This window comes from Arvicanthis niloticus, chromosome 17, assembly GCF_011762505.2.
Source record: "Arvicanthis niloticus isolate mArvNil1 chromosome 17, mArvNil1.pat.X, whole genome shotgun sequence".
In the NCBI taxonomy this organism is placed as follows: Eukaryota; Metazoa; Chordata; class Mammalia; order Rodentia; family Muridae; genus Arvicanthis; species Arvicanthis niloticus.
The window spans coordinates 28,490,662-28,511,015 of record NC_047674.1 but is presented as its reverse complement, the minus strand read 5'-3'; the positions used below and the strand labels follow the sequence as shown (position 1 = coordinate 28,511,015).

Genomic DNA, 20,354 nt, shown 5'->3' with positions numbered 1-20,354 from the left:
CTGAACACAAGAAGGGGGAACAGAGGAACAGAGGAAAGGGTAGGAGTGGTACACCAAAAAGCTCCACGAGGCTTAGGAAGGCTGAGCCCGTGAGGCGGGCATCTGTACCTGGAGCCCAGTGCAGGGCCCCACTCCAGCTATGCACACACATGCTCTACCGGCCTCTGTCTCTGGTGAGCAAACCTTCCAGGAGGCAAAGCTGCTCTTTCCTATTCCAAGTGCTTTGCCACAGGCTAGACGCCAAAAGACCTAAAACAGAAGAAAGCCAGAATGGCAGAGGGCAGAGGTCCAGGTACCTCGGACTAAATTTGTTATTTAGTTTGTGCTCTCAACAGAAAGTACTTCAAAAAGCCAACATCTGGATATAGGGTAAAGACAGCACTTTAATAAAATGACACCCAAGTCCACGTATGTGGCACTATGCAAGCTTCACCTGAGAGCTACTCTAGGTGACAAGGTAGTCTTCAGGTTCCATGAGGACAGGTTCCACCTACCCGACACCCAACTGCCTGGAAAAGAGCTAGGTACACAGGAGCCCAATAATAAATACTGGCCAAACAGCCTATTCTAAGATCTTCCCGCTCTTGCAATGACAACATCTTACTAATGCCACTCCATATAGACACAGATGGTAATAAGAAGTCCTACATTGAAGTAACATAACTGAGCAGGAAACAGACATAGGAACATACATAAAATAGGCCACCTACCCAGGACCAAGAACCCTTGAAACCACAGCTCATATGTGATAACTCATACTGGCCTCGAATTCAAAATTCCCCTACATCAGCCTCCTGAATGCTGGAATTACAGGGTGCCCACCATACCTGGTCCATACAATACGGGGCCTCTATCGTTCATATTCCAGTGTTTTTCCAGCTGACAAGGCTATCCTTCAAAACACTCCCCTCTCCTATAGTATCCATTCCAGGACTGATCAACCACCTGCACACCCATGTCCCTAGGCCCCTTCACTAGGGAACACCACTAAACCCTTTGTCTTCTATGACTTTGGCATTTCTGAGGTGTCCCCACCCCCTCTCTTTTTTATCAATCAAAGACACTATTATTCAAGTTTTAGTCTACTTTAAAAAAATATACCAACAGATGAGGGCTTCAAGGTCCACATTAAATCCTTCCACTTTTTACATGGAGAATATAAACTCTGATAGAATGTTCCACACTTAAAAGTAATCTCTCTGAAGTTACAATGAGGTTTCTAACTTGGTCAATTTTGATCCTAAATAAAGCTCTTCAGGAAGGCACACATCTGTGTTATGTACAGTATGTTGGCATGTGTGCTGCAAACACTTCCTGGGTGATGTCCTCTCAGCCCATCAGACACTGACAACCAGGTTACCCCTCAACACACACGCCTTCTCAGTTTCTCTGGTATAAATAGACACTTTTTTATAGGGACTTTGGTCTGGAGTCTTAGAAGATTAAGGCATCTGGATCCTTGGGAGCTCTCAGAGTCTGAACCACCAACCAAAAAACATACACAGGCTGGACCTAGGCCTCCCTACTCATATGTAGCAGATGTACAGCTTGGTCTTCACGTGAATCCCGAACAACTGTAGCAGGGGCTATCCCAAAAGCTGTTGTCTCTAAGTGAGATATGCTTTTCTAGCTGGGCCGCCTTGTCTGGCCTCAGCGGGAGAAGAGGAGCCTAGGCTCACAGAGACTTGAAGTGCCAGGGCGGGACGGATACCCGAGGGCCTCGACCTGCTCAGATGAGAGGGGGAGAATGTAGGCGGGAAGGATTGTGGGAGGGGGTGACCGGGAGAGGGGCAGTGAGCACGATGTAAAGTGAATAAGTTAAAAAAAAAATAATTTAATTTAAAAAAAAGTTTCAGGCATCAACACAATCAATCTCTGGCTTTGCTTTGTAAAGATATAAATAAAATTCCAGAGTTCCTGCAAAGTCTAATTCAAAGAAAGCAAGTGTACTATTGTGTATATAGCTAAAGGAAGTCCCTCAGGTGAGTCGCACTCAGTAGCACTTGCTTGAAGAATGGTTAACAAGACAAGACAAAAACAATTTGTAAATTGGGGAAGCTTATCAGACTACGACAAGCTCTGACAACTCCAACCAACAATATGGACCGATATAGACAGAAAAAACGAAGTAAAGCATAGAAAACTACTTGACTGGCTACAGCTTAATCAATCAGGCGATTAGTTATAACCTAGTTAACTTCATACCTGGCCTCCTTCAGGCAATGGTTCAATGCTGTTGCTAAGACTTGACTTAGTCTGCTGGGCCAACACAGGGTAGAGGTCACAAGCACGGTCTCCCAACAATTTATACTCAACAAAATGGCATCAAGTCAGACATGACAGGCATGATAGCTCCTGCTCCCATAATCAACACTTGGGAGAGGTCTGTCAAGAGACTCAGGATCTCAAGGTCACCTGGGGCAGAGATATGCTTCCTGGGTTGTCCCTTACCTGAGGTTAGCCCTTTCCAACAAAGAAAGGAAGCACGTAAAAGGCAAGTTCCCATGACTGTTACATGCCTAAGTGAGTTAGAGAGAGATGTGGTGGTAGAGTTTCTGTTTTATTTCAGCACAGGGCATTGTCCTGTCCCCTAAGATGCCTTAAATCCACTCAGTAGCCTAGGTTGGCCTTGAACTTGTGACTCTTTTGCCTCAGTTCCCTAAGCACTGGAATTAAAGACTTGTAGACTTGTATCACCACATGTCTTCACATCGTATAAATCCTGGGACAAGGATGACTTTGTACTTCTGAAGTGAGCCTTGGGTTCACTCAGTGAGGTCTGGATTGCAGACCAGAAACTTACCTCAGAAAAAAAAAGAAAGAAAGAAAGAAAGAAAGAAAGAAAGAAAGAAAGAAAGAAAGAAAGAAATCCTTGATCAAGTAAGACTCTGGGGCACTCCGAGCAGCTGTCACTCAAGAACTCCACATTCTCAGAGAAGGGAAGGGGGAGATGGAAGGGACTTGGGAGTGGTGAGCAGGAGGGGGGAGGGCGCAGAGATCAGGATTAAAGTGAATAAAAATATTAAATTAAAAAAAGAAATACAACTAGATTTCAAGGAAAACAAAGTAAAAGTCCTGCCTTTTTACCAGAAGATAAGAATCAAACCTGAGTCCCACTGTGACCAGACCAACTGGCCAGCAAGCCAGGCTTCAATGAAAGCAACCAAATTCTAATTTTGAATAGCTTTAACTTGCAGCTTCAGCCCCCAAAGCCAGGTGTCTTAGTCAGAGTTTCTATTCCTGCACAAACATCATGACCAGGAAGCAAGTTGGGGAGGAAAGGGTTTATTCAGCTTACACTTCCACATTGCTGTTCATCACCAAAAGAAGTCAGGACAGGAACTCACACAGGGCAGGAACTTGGAGGCAGGAGCTGATGCAGAGGCCATGAAGGGATGTTACTTACTGGCTTGCTTCCCCTGGCTTGCTCAGCTTGCTTTCTTATAGAACCCAGGACCACCAGCCCAGGGATGGCAGTACCCACAATGGACCCTCCACCCTTGATCATTAATTGAGAAAATGCCTTACAGCTGGATCTCATGGAGGCATTTCCTCAAGGGAGGCTTCTTTCTGTGATACTTTCATCTTGTGTCAAGTTGACACAAAACCAGCCAGTACAGCAGGTCTTGCATTCTCCACACAGAACGGTTTCTAGTATTACTCCTACCTCTTCATCAAAAGTCAGTTCCTAGGAAGCTTAACCTCTAGGGGATTAAGGAAGTTCTTTTGAGTGATTTTACAACATGGACAGACAAGTGAACACCAATCACTTCATGAGATCCTTGGAAACACATTTCCTCCTCAAACAATTCTTCTCCTGGCCACCCACAGACCCAGGTGCACCTTCCTCTCCCACACTTTCTTTCCATAACCGAGGTGAGCAGCCAGTAGAACTGACTGATCCAACAGCTTGCCAGTTTGCATTAAGCAAAGCAAAAGCCCCAACATGGGTGCACAGGACAACACCTCTTTTTCTTGCAGGTGTGCACGGGTGACAGATCCTTTATTTTCCCACCGAGTGTCTGTATTTGTTTCTCCTACAGCTCCTGTGAGGGAAGGAGCTACATACGTCTACCTTGTCATGATTTCCCAGTGCTGTCGTAGACGGTGATACATGTGGATGGCTGAGCATCTGCTCAATGCTTTCTGGTTAGAACCCACATTTCCCACTACAAGCAGCGAACGGCTCTTTTTCAGAACAGCCTTTGGCAGCGCACCCCAATCATTAAAGGCACCTGGGCTCTCACCCATCAGACCCCATTGAAATCTGTCATAAGCTTTGGTTGTTTAACCACCTTCAAAAAGACTCAGACTCTCACAGATTCCTGCCTCTGAATTTAACACCACAGTGGCAGACATACCTCAAGTCCAATACTCCCAAAGCTGTGACAAGCTTGACAAATTTATGGTTATCTTAAACACGCTTGAGATGCTTAAAGTGAGCTGTTAAAAGGGTTCAAAACTACTACCCGGAAATATATTCTTTGGGATATCTATACTGATTAAAAGTTCAGAGGACTAGAAAACCAGCAAGCTGCCAGGATAAGTCCCCTCCAACAAGAGACGGATTCGACAAAAACTTAATTGGCAGCAATCCTTCCAAGTGGTCCTTAGAAAACTAAGTCTTATGTCAAGAGACATTTCACCTAGACTAGCGCCTTGGTTAGGGTTTTACTGCTGTGAGAAGACACCAGGACCCAGGCAACTCTTATCAGGACAACATTTAATTGGGGCTGGCTTATAGGTTCAGAGGTTCAGTCCATTATCATCAAGGTGGGAGCATGGCAGTATCCAGGCAGGTATGGTACAGCTGGAGCCGAGTTCTACATCTTCATCTGAAGGCGGCTAGTAGAATACTGACTTCAAGGCAGCTAGGATAAGGGTCTTAAAGCCCACACCCACAATGACACACCCACTCCAACAGAGCCACAGCTTATAATAGTGGGCCAAGCATACACAAACCATCACCACCAGGGAGCCCACCTTACAAACCCTCCCACCCACTCTCAGCTTTCCTCCTTTGGACAAGCTCTGTTTCCCTCCCTCCCTGCCCTTCTGTTGACTGCACTGCCTGTAGATTGCTGTAGATCAGACCTCAGACCCAACCCCACTCCCTGCCAAGACAAAACGAAGCCCCTGGGAGGAAGCCAAGACAAAAATGGTCAACTGTGAGGCTGCAAATAGCTGTCCTTACGTCCTCTATAAAAACTTTCAGTGATTCTATCTTCCTTCGGCTGCTGCTGCAGAGGGAGCCACCTTCCCAAAGTACTGCTATGAAAACTTCAGAAGCTGGCCATGTCTCCACTGCCTCTGTTCTTGCAACTGAATCCTAGGGAGACAGTGCACCTTCCAAGCAGGATCCTTTACTACTCTAGGCTGAAGATTTTGGCCACAGCATAAAACTGTTCAAGGCAGCAGATCCCGCTGATCTAAGGGTTCCATATTTATGAACACCCTCTACGGAGTTGTTTTAAAGGCCTCTATGTGCTAATTAAGAAACATATCCCACAGCCATGAAGATGGCTCATTGGGTAAAGTTGTTTGCAATTATGTTGACAGTCTGAGTTCTATAGCCCAGCACCCACATACTGGAAGTAAACAGCCGACTCCGGAAAGTTGTCTCTGGCTCCCATACTCTGGTTGTACCTTACACCCTACATCTCAGCACTGGAAGGACCATGTTAGAGGCCAGTCTGGCCTTCAGACAGATTCTGTCTCAAGGGTAGTGTTAATACATTCCATTGTTGTCTCATGGGTTCCAATTCTTCCTTCTCTAATGTACTCTATAAATAGACAATTTTATCCAAAGCAGAACCCCATACATAACTGAGGTCACTGTAATTTCTGGTAAGGTTTCTTGTTTCCTCAAGAGAGAACTATAGGCTCTGGGAATTTTTAGACATAAAACTGGCTAGAGTTCCAGATAGAGGTATAGTCCAGACACGAGGTTAAATCCAGTTTCTAACTAACCCAGGCATCACCCTAAAGGGTCACATGTCCTCCCCAGCACACACTGGCCCCCTGGTACTCCCTACACTTGTGAGCTCTCTAGCAGCACAGGCTAACTCTGGCAGCAAGGAAAGGCAGAGGGCAACCTGACCTGACAGATGGCACTTAGGGAAAATGGAAGCCAGGCACAGAAAATTCCTGGATTGGCTACAGTTTAGTCAATCAACTAGTCAACTGGCTGCCACATGGTTGACGAGCAGCAGGTTTTCCTGCGTGGAATCCTGTTACAGCAATTAGATGCCACACTGGCTTGTTTGGCCCGCTGCAGGTGCCCAGGCTGCATCCTTATACTTAGCCTCAGTGAATTATATTCACCAGCAGAGTTTAACTTAGCTTTTCATTTTTAATATACAATGCTCACACCAGGCTTTCCGGGTTATATAGAAGTAAGATTTCAAACTAGGAAATCATGCCACAGGACACATGACCACTGCAGACACTCCTCCAACTCTACAACGAATGGGCTTCCTGGCTCTTTTCTCTCCAAAATCTAAATGTTTTGTTTGGATAAATGAAGATGGGCAAAAGGCTAAGTAGGGAAACAGCACCCATTTAAGTATAGACTGTGGTTATAAGCCCATCCAAATAGCAGAAATCTGCACTGTTGCTCCAGTAAATTACACTGCCAGCAATATGCTACAGTCCTAGCCCAACAACCCTTCCCCAGCCGATACAGCAAATCATAGGTAACATGCTGGCCTCTGGCAGGGAAGTTGCCTTAGTGTCGCAAACTGGGCTTATCAAATTCTGCAATCTGTGTCAGCTAGCACGCCCAGAGCAACAATACAGTTAACACAGCCTGTCTGTCACTGCGAGAGAGCAAGCACCATCACCAATGACTCCCTATGACACAAATGGTCGGCTGAACCTTTGTCTCGTATGGTGATTTAGCAACATAATCTCACATGAACAGGCATTGAACCCATAGGCAACTAAGCCTTATCTGTTCTGAAACCTGAATGAGAGTTCAAATGCCCTTTTCTTAAGGAATCTGAGAGAAGCTACAGGTTGAAGGTGTGGTCCACAGGCAGAGTCTGGAGACACTGTATTTACTAACACCTAACCTGATCCTTCCCACCAGTCGGATGTTGTGGGACTGAATCCTGCACAAGTGAGACTAACCTCAAGCTACAGATTCAGAGAGCAAGCTTAGTGCCTTGATCAGGTTTTACACTTAACTGTAACATATCATAGCCCAGGGGTCACTTCAGTTCTGTGCCTCCTGCAACTTCTCTCAGAGATCAGACTGTTCAGGGCATTGAAGTGTTTGTCATTCAAATATCACTTCTTGTGGAAAAAGTCCAGGAGACCTTTGTAAACTATTTCTCACTAGACAAACCCCATTGGAAGAACACCCAGCATTCTGTAGACAAAGTTCTCTGCATCCCTCCTGGCCAACAAACCACAGACATAAATAAATTATAATTAATTATGAAGTGCCCCTTCCCCCGATTATTCTTGAATGCTTGGTCCTCAGCTGCTGATGGTCTTTCAATGGGTTCTGGAAATCTTAAGAGGTGGGGCTACCTAGATAAAATATGGTCCTTCAAGAGTATTTCTAGTGGCTGCACTCTTCCTGGACTCCCTCCCCTCCTTGCTGGACACTGTGAGGCAAACTGCCTGCTCCACCACATGGTCCCAGCCACAGTATGAGTCTTCATGTCAGGCCCACAAGTAGTAGGGCCAACAGTCGTGGATTGAAAACCCTGAAATCGTCAGCCAAAAGTGAGTGAGTCTGTTCCTGCTGGGAGGTGTGTGTCATGTGTATTATCACAATGCCCAAGGAGAACCAAGCCTCTGGGTCAGCTCACGTGAGTCTCAGAATGGATAACCAACCTGTAGTTTCCTTCTAAAAGTAAACTGCATTGCTTAAGTCCTGACTATATTATTATTATATTTATAACATTATACATCTATGATGTTGAGACAGGAGACCTGAGCACACCATAAGGCCAGGGACGATGGCTACCATCACCTACCTACCTCAGACAAGACAGCACAAAGGGCATCCAGAGCTTCTGGTATGCTTCACCTCGAGTTATACCCTCAGCCCATGTTCCCCAAGTTTTAAGCTCTTTTCAAAGAATCCGTTTCTCCTGGTGATGCAGTTTCTGTCTAGTGCTAAGCCAATATCCTTGAGTTCCATTAGTATTGGTTAATTCTTTGAGTTGGGAGGTGACGCCTATCCACAATGGTTCCCATACCAAATGAGGCTTCTTCCTAGGTAAGCTGATTCTCCAGCTCACCACGGACCAACTGGATGCCCAACATCACACCAGAACTCAGGCAGTTCCCAGCGGTTAACAGTACCAGCCTGCAGGACTGACCCACCTCAAATATCAATGGCAAGGTTGTCACCTGTACTTCTGACCAATCAACTATAAACCAGGAATCACTATGGCTCCTTCTTCAGGTTTGATAATTTATTTGAACAGCCTGCAGCACTCAGGAACTTATTATGATAAAGGATACAGATAAATAAACAGATAAAGGAGTGTCCTAGGGGGAGGTCCAGAAGATTCCAAGTCCACAAGCTGTACTTTCTGTGAGGTTGGGGTGCACCCTTCTCTCTAGAAACATGATCTGCTTCCCAGCTCGGACTCCTGGAAACTGTAATTTAGGCACTTTTATGTAAGTTTCGTCATATAAGATCAATTGTTGGCTTGATCTAAGCCCTTTTCTCTCCCCAGGAACATGGGGCAGGAGCCAAGAACTCTAAGCTTCTGATCATGGTTGGTCCAGGAGCCCACGGGTTGCTTCATTAGAACAAAGGATGCTCCTATCACTAGGAAATCTCAAAGGATTAAGATCTCTGAGCCGGGAACCGGGTCAGAGGGCAATTATTGGAACAAAACATGCTCCTAACTCCCTGTCACATAAAAATTATAGGCCTGTTAGGAGCTCAGGCCAAGGAGAGATACCAATATGTTTATTGCGTATAGGAAGTTGCTCACAGCGTCTTTCAATCTCCTCTGTACAGAGCACTTGGCTTGATTTCAAAAGCAAAACTTCCTTGGGAAATGGCACCTAAGGTCCCTTGTGTGGATGTCTCACCTGCCTCCTGACTACTCAAATCTTGCCCTGGCTCATCTAAGGCCTGGCATCTCTTTCCCTGGTTCACCACACCAGGAGATTGAACATTCCACAGATACAGTGTATCCACAAATAATAAACTTTAACCAGAAAAGAAAAATAAGAGTATTTCAGACTCACCAACCACCCTCAGTGCCCTCCTTGTTCCCTGAAGACCAGTAGTCTTCAGTCTGTTCCAACCATACTGCAGAGCCCCCTGCCCATGTCTTGCCAGCCTTCTACCTACTATAAGCAACTGGATTCCCTCCCCCCTGCTTGTATAGACTTCCCCTCAGCTTCAGGAAAAATACATTTGCTGATTTTCTCCCATGCCTCTGGCTACTCCTTGGTTCCTACTGTTTTCTCTACTACGGGCTGACTAACCAGTTCCCAGGAATCTTGAGTTTAACAAACTCTCTGTGGTCTCAGGACCTTTGCACATACTGTTTCCATGTCTCCTGGGGCACTTTCTTCAACCTTTGAGCCAGCTAATGCCATCTCACACAGTCTGAAGGTCTCAGCTGAGATCACAGGTCCTGAGACCTGTTTCATGAGGCTCTGGCCTGCATTACTTTGTCTGATTTTGTCTCCTGTATCCCCTGCATCCGCCAGCATTTGTAGCATTGTGATTTAATGTCTGGAAATTTCTTCTTTTCTGATTGTAAGTAATTAACTTGATTTTGCCAGCAAATACAGAAAACAAAACAGTTTCGTGCATGAAATCTTCTGCAATGCAAACATTGTTTGGGTTGTTTTATAGTAATTGTTATTATTGCTTTACAGGTTAAGAACCTGAGACCCTAGAAGAAGCATATCATATGGCAGAGTCACCTCTCAGAGACTGGAGGAGACACAAAGAGTATAAATCTAAACTGCTTTCCTTTCTAGAGAGAGAGAAAAATCTAAGTAGATTATCTTCTAAGTTTAAATGAAAATGCCTGACCGGGTTAGCTCATTTCTGAACATAGGTGTAAGCCTGTGTGAAACCCACCCTGCACACCGGGAAGCTAAACACAGCCCGTTGAGGGGGCAGAGAACTGACCACAAGGTCCTGTGAGGAAAGGGCAGGGTCCATCAACTTCCTCATCCCTCACACCCACAGAGGTGCCAGGCAGCAACCTATCAGGCTCTCCCAAGTTTTAGCTTCTGCTCAGTTTAATGAAAGCTATGGTTGTGCATAAGGAAGCACATAACCCTGGAGACGCTCATGTGAACGACACAACAGTCATCTCACCCTAAGCTGACACCCCTCCCCTTTCCCTTCCCTCCCCTCCCTCCCTCTCCCCCTTTCCTCTCCTCCCTTACTCTTCCCTTACCCTCCCTTACTCTCCCCTCCAATCTTTCCCCTCCCTTTCCTTACTTTCCCCTCCCCTCCCCTCCCTTGCTCTCTCCTCCCCGACTCTCCCTTACTCTCTGTTCCCTACACAGAGAGCAACCTCTTCCAATTCCTCCTTTGTACTCCCCTCTGTCTCTCCTAGTCCTCGTCCACAGTGCCATTTGAATTTTCTTTTTTCCTATTTTCAGTGTTAGGGATCAAACCTAGGACTTTGTATACAGTACTCAAGGCTCTGCCACTACACCAGATCCATGGCAGTCTGGGTTGTTCTTGTTGCTGAGGCAGAATCTCACCAAGTAGCCCAGGCTATCCTTGACCACTCAATCACCCTGTCTCTGCCTCCCTCATCCTGGATTACTGACCTGTCGCACCTCACCGAGCCTCTTGAATTCTCAGCTCTTAGCTGTGGAGGATTCAGCTGCCTCTCACTGGCCACACGCCACCTACCTGGCACATCTCGCCCACACAATAATTTCAGCACATCACATGACCAAGAGAGCAAAGTAAAAGGAACATGTTTTACTATGGACAGAACCTTTAGCAGCCAATATGACATTTACCAAGTTGTTTCCCCTGCTCACTGATCCTGGAAACACTCTGGATAAAGCCTTTTCCCTCCGCTGAGTGACTTCACTGAGAGGATACTGCCGATCCACACAGGATGGACAACATGAAGAAGAAGAAATTCCCCAGGGCCACCTGCTTGACATGTTCAAGGCCCTGGGTACAATTCCAATAGAGAAAAGAGAAAAGCCAAACTTGTACTGGTAAGTATGTGACTGCAACATTAAAAAACCCACCTTCATGAATAGGCTCCACCAAAGGCACTCACAGATATAGACTCTACGGGGACTTTCACATGTATGAACACTATACAAAGATGTGCAGGGAGCTGGAGCGGTGCCTCTGTGGTTAAGAGCACTCGTGGCTTTTGCAGAGGACCAGGGTTCTGTTCCCAGCACTCACATGGTGGCTCATGTGAGTGCTATCTGCAACTATCTGCAACCCCAGTTCCCAGAGATCTGATGCCCCCTTAGCAGTCAGAAAAACAACTTAAGTGGAGGGTTTGGGGGATGGGTGAGTCACAGCACTGAGTTAATGGCTGGAGGTCACAGAGCTCAATCAATTGGCTGCTACCAAACCAGAAGCTTTGTCTGGTTCAGAATGGAGTCACTTCTGTAAAGTTACCTATGGGTAACCAACAACTGGCACTGCCAATACTCAATAGTCCATCCTTCCAACACCCCACACTCACATAAGACATGAGAAACAATGTTCTGCAACTCATTCCAATGTTCAAAACACACAGAATTTCCATTTCCAGGGTGAAGCACACAGGCTCCCATTTCGGATCTGCCTGGATGCCCATTCACTCAACAAACATTTGCTAAGCATGTTCCAATGGCAAGAACCACTCCGGCCAGATAGAGTACAGCAGAAGACCAGGACTCCCCCACCCCGCCCCCATCCCCTGCTACTGGTCATGCTCTAGTTGACTGTAGGCAGCAGATAAAGCCACCAGGAGCTGAGAAGTCACACAGGTGAAAAGCAGATGTTCAAGAAGAGCAGCCCAACTTCTCAGTAGGAAAGGGGCAGGAAATACACTTCCAAGAAATGGAATTCAAGGTGACAAGAAAATTCACTGAAAAAGGGGGGGAGGAGGGGGCGGAAGGTGTGTGGCCTACTATGTGAGCCAGTAGGGACAGCCAGAAAAGGCAGAGCCAGAGATCACTGCCTATGTCTGTAGGTAAGAGCAGAAGGTGGAGAAGGCCCAGGACATAGCAAAGGGGAACCGCCCACCATTCAGAATAAGGAAAACGGTACTCAGGCTACTTTGTGGTACATTTGATGAACAGTTTATACAATCGGGGGAAACCTGATTCCTTAAAGTGTTATCTGTGGCATTTGCTACTTTAATTTTCAATATTTTCCTCCCTTCCTCAATGGTATTAAAATGCAAGGTCAAGAATATAAAATCCCTGTCCTTCCTGTATGTGAAATTCATCCTCTTAAAGCTAAGGGCTTATTCAATTCACAGTAGCTAGTCCTTGGGAGTTTCCAGTGGCTAGAGGTTCACTACCCAACCCACAGGCTGCACTGTTCCCCTTTCATGTTCTGGGGTGACACCAAGAACGGCTTTGATCATCTCTGCTCTTACTGTACACTCAATAAAGGCAATTCTTGGAAACCACCAAGTTTTCTGTTAATGGTTTATTAGCCCCTGGGATTATATCCTTTATTTTGTTCCTGTCATTTTCAAGATGTGCACATCCAATTCAAAGTACTCTATGGTTTCTTTCTTAATGGTATTTCGGGGAAACAAGACCAAAGCAGTAAGACTCTAGAAGTAGCATGGAGGCCCCCACACAGTGCAACAGGCTGCCCTGCTCAGCCAAAGATCCTCCTTGTTAGTGGAAAAGAAAAAAAAAAAACCACCAACAAATCTAGTTATCAGAGTGGGTCCCCAGCCAATACCAGATGTGTCTGCTACCCGAGTTTCATTTCTGTGGTATGGTAAAACAGACTGACAAAAAACAACTTAAGGAGCGGGTGCATCTGGCTTCACAGTTGTAAGTTACAGTCCATTACTGTGGAGGCATCAGGGCAGGAACTTGAAGCTACTTCATCTGCATCCACAATTAAGAGTGGAGAGAAGATAAATGCATGCATGTCCATTTGTTCTTAGTTTGCTCTTTTACACATTTCTACCATAAAGAGTCCCATCCTCCAAACTTAAGAATATCATCCTGAGTGAGGTAACCCAGTCCCCATGGTTTGTACTCATTTATGAGTGGATATTAGCCTTAAAGTACAGGATATCCATGCTGCACTCCACAGACCCAAAGAAGCTAAACAAGAACGAAGGCACAATCCAGGATGCTTGAGTCTCACTTAGAAGGGGAAAAAATAGTCATAGGAGGCAGATGGAGGGAGAGAACTGGGAGGGAGAGAGGATGGGGAAGAGGGGGAGTTCAGGATCAGGTGTGGGGAAGGACAGGAGAGATGGCCAGACGGCCATGGAAATGAATGGAAATCTGCAACTGATGGGGTTGAGGAGGTGGTGGGCATTTCCAGGACCTAGGATAAGACAGCCACCCAAGAATCAATATGGGTGACCTTAGCTGTGACTCCCAGCATTGGGGATATGGAACCTGAAGAGGCCACCTCCTGTAGCCAGGTAGGAACTCCAGTGGATTGATAGGACACCAACTCACCCACAAAACTTTCAACCCAAAATTTATCCTGTCTGCAAGAAAAGTAGGGACAGACGGAGCAGAGACTGAGGGAACAGCCAACCAATAACCAGCCCAACTTGAGACCCATCCCATGGGCAAGCGCCAGTCCCTAACACTATTAATGATACTTTGTTAAGCTTGCAGACAGGAGTCTAGCATGGCAGTCATCTGAGAGGCTTCACCCAGCAGCTGACTCACACAGATATAGACACCCACAGCCAAACAGTAGATGGAACTTGAAGACTCTTATGGAAGAAAAGGAAGAAGGATTGCAGGCCCTGAAGGGGACAGGAACTCCACAGGAAGTCCAACAGAGTCAACTAACCTGGACCCTTGGGGGCTCTCAGAGTTTGAACCACCAACCAAAGAACATACATGGGCTGAACCTAGGCCTCCCCCAACACATGTAGCAGATGTGCAGCTTGGTCTTCATATGGGTCCCAATCAGCTGGAGTGGGGGCTATCCCAAAAGCTGTTGCCTATACATGGGACATGTTTTTCCAGCTGAGTTGCCTTCTTTACCCCCAGTGAGAGATGATGTGCCTAGCCTGGCAGAGACTTGATACACCAGGGCCGTGAGATATGGGAGGGGGCACTCTCTGAGAAGACGGGGAGGGGTGAAGGGGAAGGATAGTGGGGGGGGATGACTGGAAGGGGAGCAGTGAGTGGAATGTAAAGTGAGTAAGTTAAAAAAAAAAAAAAGAGTCTCACCCTCAAAACAATGCCACTCACATTCAGGGTGGTTCGTCCAACCTCAATTAACCAAGTATTAAAACAAAACCAAACCTCACATGCATACCCATAGGCCTGATCTAAGCACTCCCCCTCATTAAGATCTTCTTTCACAGGCTGAAGAACTGGATCAGCAGTTAAGAGCACTTGTTCTTGTAAAGGACCCAGGTTTGATTTCCAGCACCCACGTGGAGGCTTACCATCTTTTCTGGTACTAAGCATGCATGTGACCTGTGGACAAACATACAGGTAAAACATTCATACATGCAAAATAATAGATCTTTTTATATATATATATAAAAGACTCTCTTCCAGGTAATTTTCAGTTGTGAATTAAGTTGTGTAGTTATAAGTTGAGAATTAAAACTAGCTATAAAACTAGCCAAAACACCAAAACAAAACCAAAAACCAAAACAAAACAAGAAAGCCCACAACAGCATATTCTGGCTACATCCACGTCCAAATGGCTAACACAATCCACAGAAGGATCCAGGGTAAAGTTCTTTGTATGTATTCTAAGAAGCCGGGGACCAAATCTTGGAAAAATACCTTCTCCTCCTTTACTGTTGTTGGTTTGGTTTGGGTTTTGGTTTTTGTTTGTTTGTTTGTTTTGTTTATTTTGGGGGCAACGTTTTACTCTAGCCTGGGTTGGATACAATTCACAACTTAGCCAGGGCTATCCTCAAACCCTTTCCTAACAATGCTCCTGCCTTACTCTCTCTGGCATGGGGATTACATGTATAATCCACACAGGCTGCAAAATGCCTTCCCATTGGCAACCGGCAATATGTTTCCCAGCAATGATTTTAATGGGTTAATTTTTAAAATTGTATTTAGGAAGCCAGGTGTGATGGCTCAGGCTGGTAATTCTAGCCCTTGGGAGGCTGAGGCAGGAAGACCGCTTCTAGATCTAGACCAGCTTGGGTTACGGAGTCCCAGGCTAGCCCACATCTCTCACAATAGAACAGACTTCTTCACACGTTTATCCTCAGAAGCCCTCACATCACTCGTTTCTTTTAATGTTACTTTTTCTTTTCTTTTCTTTTCTTTTTCTCCAACCTACTAGGAGCTAAGTATGAAGAGTAATTAATTATCCCCGCTTAATTCTACCGTCTTCCTGGGAATCCTTGTGCCGTTGGAAAGAAAGGCCGAACCACTTCTAACCTTCCAAAGTAACGTCAACAGCTTACAGCTTTAACTCTTGTTACAGAGTTACAACGCTGGCTCCAAAGACTAGATAAACAAAGCTCAGACCTGCCTCCCCACTCTGGTACCCAGCTGACTTCATTCTGACTCCAAAGCCTATTTGATCCATTATTTTCCACTCTCCCCTACTCCTTCCCTGATAATTACAACTGCAGTAACGTGGACAGGGGCTACGGTCAGCACTCTGCAAATCAGAAAACATCAATAACTTACTCAAGTTGTGAGTTTATAATAGCCAGGCTCTTTGCAAACAAAAGAAAACAATTGTAAGTAAGGCTGTAAAGGAATGCACGGAACAAAACACTGAAAATTAAAATGAAATCTTTGAGGCGGGGAGATCTCATCTAGGATGCCTGAGCTTTCCAGTTACATTTATCCATACTGCTTGAAGTGTTTCAGAGAGATCTGGGGGAGGTTGTGGAGATGGTGGGTGTTCTCTCTGTCCGCTGCCTCCCACGTGCTCACTCGCTGGCTCTTTGTTCTCCCAGGGTGGACTGAATTTTCATAAGCAATATTCCCATGGGCTGTAGACTATATCCAAGTGAACACTGCTTTCATTTACCTCCTTCCCCGGCTGGCAAAACCTCTTCTGCCTGCACAGCTTTGGAAATATCTCACCGTGTTCTAACCTGACCCTGGCGTGGCAGCCACCCAGTAGTTCCCCAGAGTCAGGATTTCATAGTCCGGCCACCCCTCCTCTCATAGAAAAATGGGTTCCAGAGGTAAGGGGACCGACCCTTGCTGTGACTACCTGAGAAGTCAGTGCTGAGATCCCTGCCCCTGTCCCCAAAGCAGGAGCTCCAAAAATAAAAGAAGTAGAAGAGACTAATGAGGAGGAGCACAATGCCCATCCACAAACCGTGGCTCCTCACAGTGGGCGTGGCTTCTCACAGTGGGCGGCTGACAGGGAAACAGGAAGCCCACAAGAGGCAGGGGATGCTCCTGTCCAATAGCCTTGGTCACGATGCCTCCCAGAACCCAACTTGCACCTCAAAGAGAAGACTCATTCATACATGCTTTTCCACTTAATCCTCTCACAAATGTTCACTGAGCCTACATTGTGAACCAAGCACCATCAAAAGTAAAACGTCTACCCTTATAAACAGGCAATTTAACTGAGAAAAACATCTCAGGGGGGCTGGAGAGATGGCTCAGTGGTGAAGAGCACTAGGCTGTTCTTCCAGAAGACCCAGGTTCAATTCCCAGCACCCACAAGGCAGCTCACAGCAATCAGTAACTCCAGTTCCAGGGGACCCAACACTCTCACATCAGCATACATGCAGGTAAAACACCAATGCATATAAAATAAAAATATTTTTTAAGAAAGGAAAAATATCCAGAGAAAACATAAGTACATTACATGAGAAAACGTGGTTTGAATGAAAATTTGGTGGAACTGTTTGGGAAGGATTAGGTGAAGGGGTGTGACACTGGGTGTGGCCTTTGAGGTTTCAAAAGCACAAGCCATTCCCAGTTTGTGTTCTCTCTCTCTTCCCCTCTCTCTTTGTTTCTGTCTCCCCTGCCCGACACCCACCACAACGGTAGTTATCTCATCATGAGAGCTCTCAGCTACTGCTCCAGCACCATGCCTGCCTCATACCTGTCTGCCTGCTCCCCACCTTGGTGGTCATGGACTCAGTGTCTGAAACGACAAGCCCCCAATAAATGGTTTCTTTGGTCAGCTGGTGTTTAGTCACAGCAGTAGAAAAGTGAAAACTAAGTCATATCAGAAATTTAGGGAGAAAAAAATGGAGGCATGGAGAGATGGAGAGAGAGAGAGAGAGAGAGAGAGAGAGAGAGAGAGAGAGAGAGAATGAGAATGAATGAATATGCAGAAGAATAAATTATAACCCTCAGACAGAAGTTTGTGTTTGTGAAAATGGGCAATCCAAATTATCTTAACCCTTGGACTTTTGTATGCCTAAACTCCTACTATCTAATAACAAATTTAGCATAACAATAAAAGGAAAAGATTACTGTGCTCTCTCCTTTATCTCTGACTTGTTAGCCAGTCTGCTGGCTTCTCTGCGAAAAGAAGTCTCAACTCTCATCATTTTAACCTCTATTATTTCCTTTAAACACAATATAGCCCATAAACCCTCACATTGCTAAAATCTGCCCATTGCATTTCTATGTTCCTACAATTGCCAGACCAGAGCACATCACTCCTGACTGTCCAGCATTCCTGTGTGGCTGAGTGAAGACAAGCTCAAGGGGAATATACTGTCGGAGTTGCTCAATAAATGTTCAAAGGTCAAGAGTCACACTGCAAAGGGCATCTCATCCAGGCACAAGCAACAGGAGATTCTAGGTCTCTAAGAAACAAAGTATCTTCTCTTGGTGGGCTTTCCCCTTGTTTCCGTTTATCTTTTTGCATGGTGGCATGTACCTGTAATTCCAGTCCTGCAAAAGGTAAGGCAACAGGAACATGAATTTGAGGCCAGCCTGGATTATACGTTGTAAGCTGTGTCTCCAAGAGAAGAGAGAAGTTTCTGCATATTCACAAGACGGAGACAAAGGAAACACTAGGGAAGTCCAAAGCCGCGGGTATACGCGCAACCTGCAGGAGGATGGAGTCCACATCACTCTGAACTCCTTACAAATGAACTCTGTACATTTGAGTCATAAACTCTCTGAAGCTCACGCAGCACTGATAGGCAGCTCCACCCTCCACATCTGGATCCTGCTGGATGGAGAATAATCTGAAGACTGCAGGGCCCTTACTCACCTGTCCTTCTGATTCCTCCCAAAGCAGTAAGCACATCAAACACTCCAGAGGGTCAGTGGATTAAGTGGGTGGGTGCGCAGCGCGAAGTTGTCTGCGGAACAAACTGTATTCCTACTTCCCAGTTTACAAGTCTCCTGTCCTACAGTCACCCTCTGCAACAGATGACTAATACACCAGATACTCTACTTAATCCACCATAAATTAAGCCACTGTCCCCAGTGCTGTATGTACACAGCCATTTGGCCTCTGCTGCACTCTGGCAGGATGCTACCAAGTTCTTGTCCTCCAGTCTAACACTAAACCCCATGGTGCTGCCCAGGGCCTCACAAAAGGCTCAATGGCCTCCTTCCTTCTACCGTAACTTCCCCCACGAAGCCAACCTGCTGTACAAGTTGTCCCTGCTGTTCAGGGGGATTCAGGGCCACCCAGCTGCCCAGAACGCCCCACTGTCTGCTAACCCTTTCAACCAGAACCCTGCTCACTCCTGAATTCTCAAAAAAGTCTCGGTTGTCATCATGAACCCCAACCCCACCCCACACCTACTAGCTTTCCCTGAAGCTAAAATACATGATTTTAGGTAGAAGCCTATCCCTTATTTCTCCAACCTGACTCTGCTCCCAAAGGGCTGTCTCCAAACTGGCCCAGGTGCAGACAGTCGCCAGCAATTAACCTGAGTGCATAGTTTAGGTCCGTTGACCCCTCAGCGACGTTCAGTAGAAGGTTATGAAAGGACCATCATCTAAGGTCCCTTTTACCAGGGCTCCTTATCCAAAGGGATCATTCTGACCCCCTAGGCAAAAACACCACAATTCCCCTTCCCTGATTGAGCAGGTGCTCTAGCTAACAACGCAAACTGATACCAATCTCCGACAGCTTTGAGTCATAACTTTTAGAAGGGAAAAACGCCTTGTTTGGGGGCAACTTCAAAGCCTTTCGTATTTTTGTCCCATCGTTCCTCAGAAGACATTGAAAGGTGAAACAAAAGCGGCATGCTTAACTTCGCTACGCAACTGTAGTGCCTCAGTTTCCCCTCGGAGCGAAGACAGCCCCCGCCTCCTGAGCAAGAAAGTCCTGGATTCCTAGAGCCTCGCGACGATCTGGCCTTAAGTCCGCAGCTGCAACACCACCTGGAGCCACAGCTGCGTCCAGATGGCCAAGTCCGGGCCTGCCTGGGCGCACCCTTCTGTCACCTGGCGGGGCCCTAGGGCGCCCCGATCTCGCTGCCTTGGGGCAAGCTCTAGAAGCTGCGTCTCCAGCGTTCTTGAGCCAGGTCACACCAGATGCACCTGCCTCTCCCGGCCCTTGGGTCCCTGAGCTCCAAACCCGACCGGAGCTCGCGTGAACAACGCAGGAGAAAGGAAAACAAGCCATAGGCAGGGCCGTCCGGGCCTCGTCGGCTGCCACCGAGACACCACCTGCGACGCGGCCGGGCGGCAGGGACAGAGGCCGGGCCGGGCCGCCGCGCGCGCCCCTTACCGGTGAGGCGGCCGCCCCCCTCGCCGTGCCCGCGGCGCCGCTGCAAGACGAAGTAGCAGCTGCTCTTCTGGGTCACCCAGAGCTTCAGCGCGTTCTTGAGCAGCACCTCCTCGGGCTTGAGCCACATCGCGGCGAACCTGCCGCGCCCGCGGGACCCGGTTCACATTGCCCCAGCCGCCGGCTGCACCGGGCCGAGCCCGCTTGGAAGGAGGCGGCGGGGACTGCGCGCGGAGACAGCAGCGGGAGCGCCTGCCGAGCCCCGGAGCGCTGAGACCACAGCTCGCCGGGCTCACCCCGTGCTGCCCGCCGTGGCCCCGCCCCGGCTAGTCCCCGCCCACCAGCCGCGGTCCCGCCCAGCCTGAAACCACGCCCTCCGCCCTCCCGGAGGATCCAGTGGCGCCTCCCTGATTTCCTAGTCCCTGCGGCTCCTCGCCAGGGTTCCGGAGTGGCGGGAGGAAATTGGAGCTACTGCCAGGTCTCCTCCCTCCGTTCTGGGACACGCCGCCGAGTCCCGAATCCCCTCCTTCCCGGGAGGAAGCGAGCAATTGCGCGAGTTGTC

At 47.2% G+C, this 20,354-nt stretch overlaps 1 protein-coding gene across 2 annotated transcripts in view; it reads right to left on the bottom strand.

The window, feature by feature from the left end:
• The window catches only part of Tbc1d8 (TBC1 domain family member 8), a 109,574-nt gene extending 89,447 nt beyond the window's left edge, over positions 1-20,127 (bottom strand). Inside the window, exon 1 of one of the 2 annotated variants that reach the window (XM_034521328.2) lies at positions 19,796-20,127. In XM_034521328.2, coding sequence (XP_034377219.1) covers positions 19,796-19,922 — 127 coding nt within the window. In that variant the 5' untranslated portion in view covers positions 19,923-20,127. The remainder of the gene's footprint in view (positions 1-19,795) is intronic. The other variant, XM_076915012.1, reaches the window with a different exon arrangement.
• Positions 20,128-20,354: the final 227 nt, after the last annotated feature.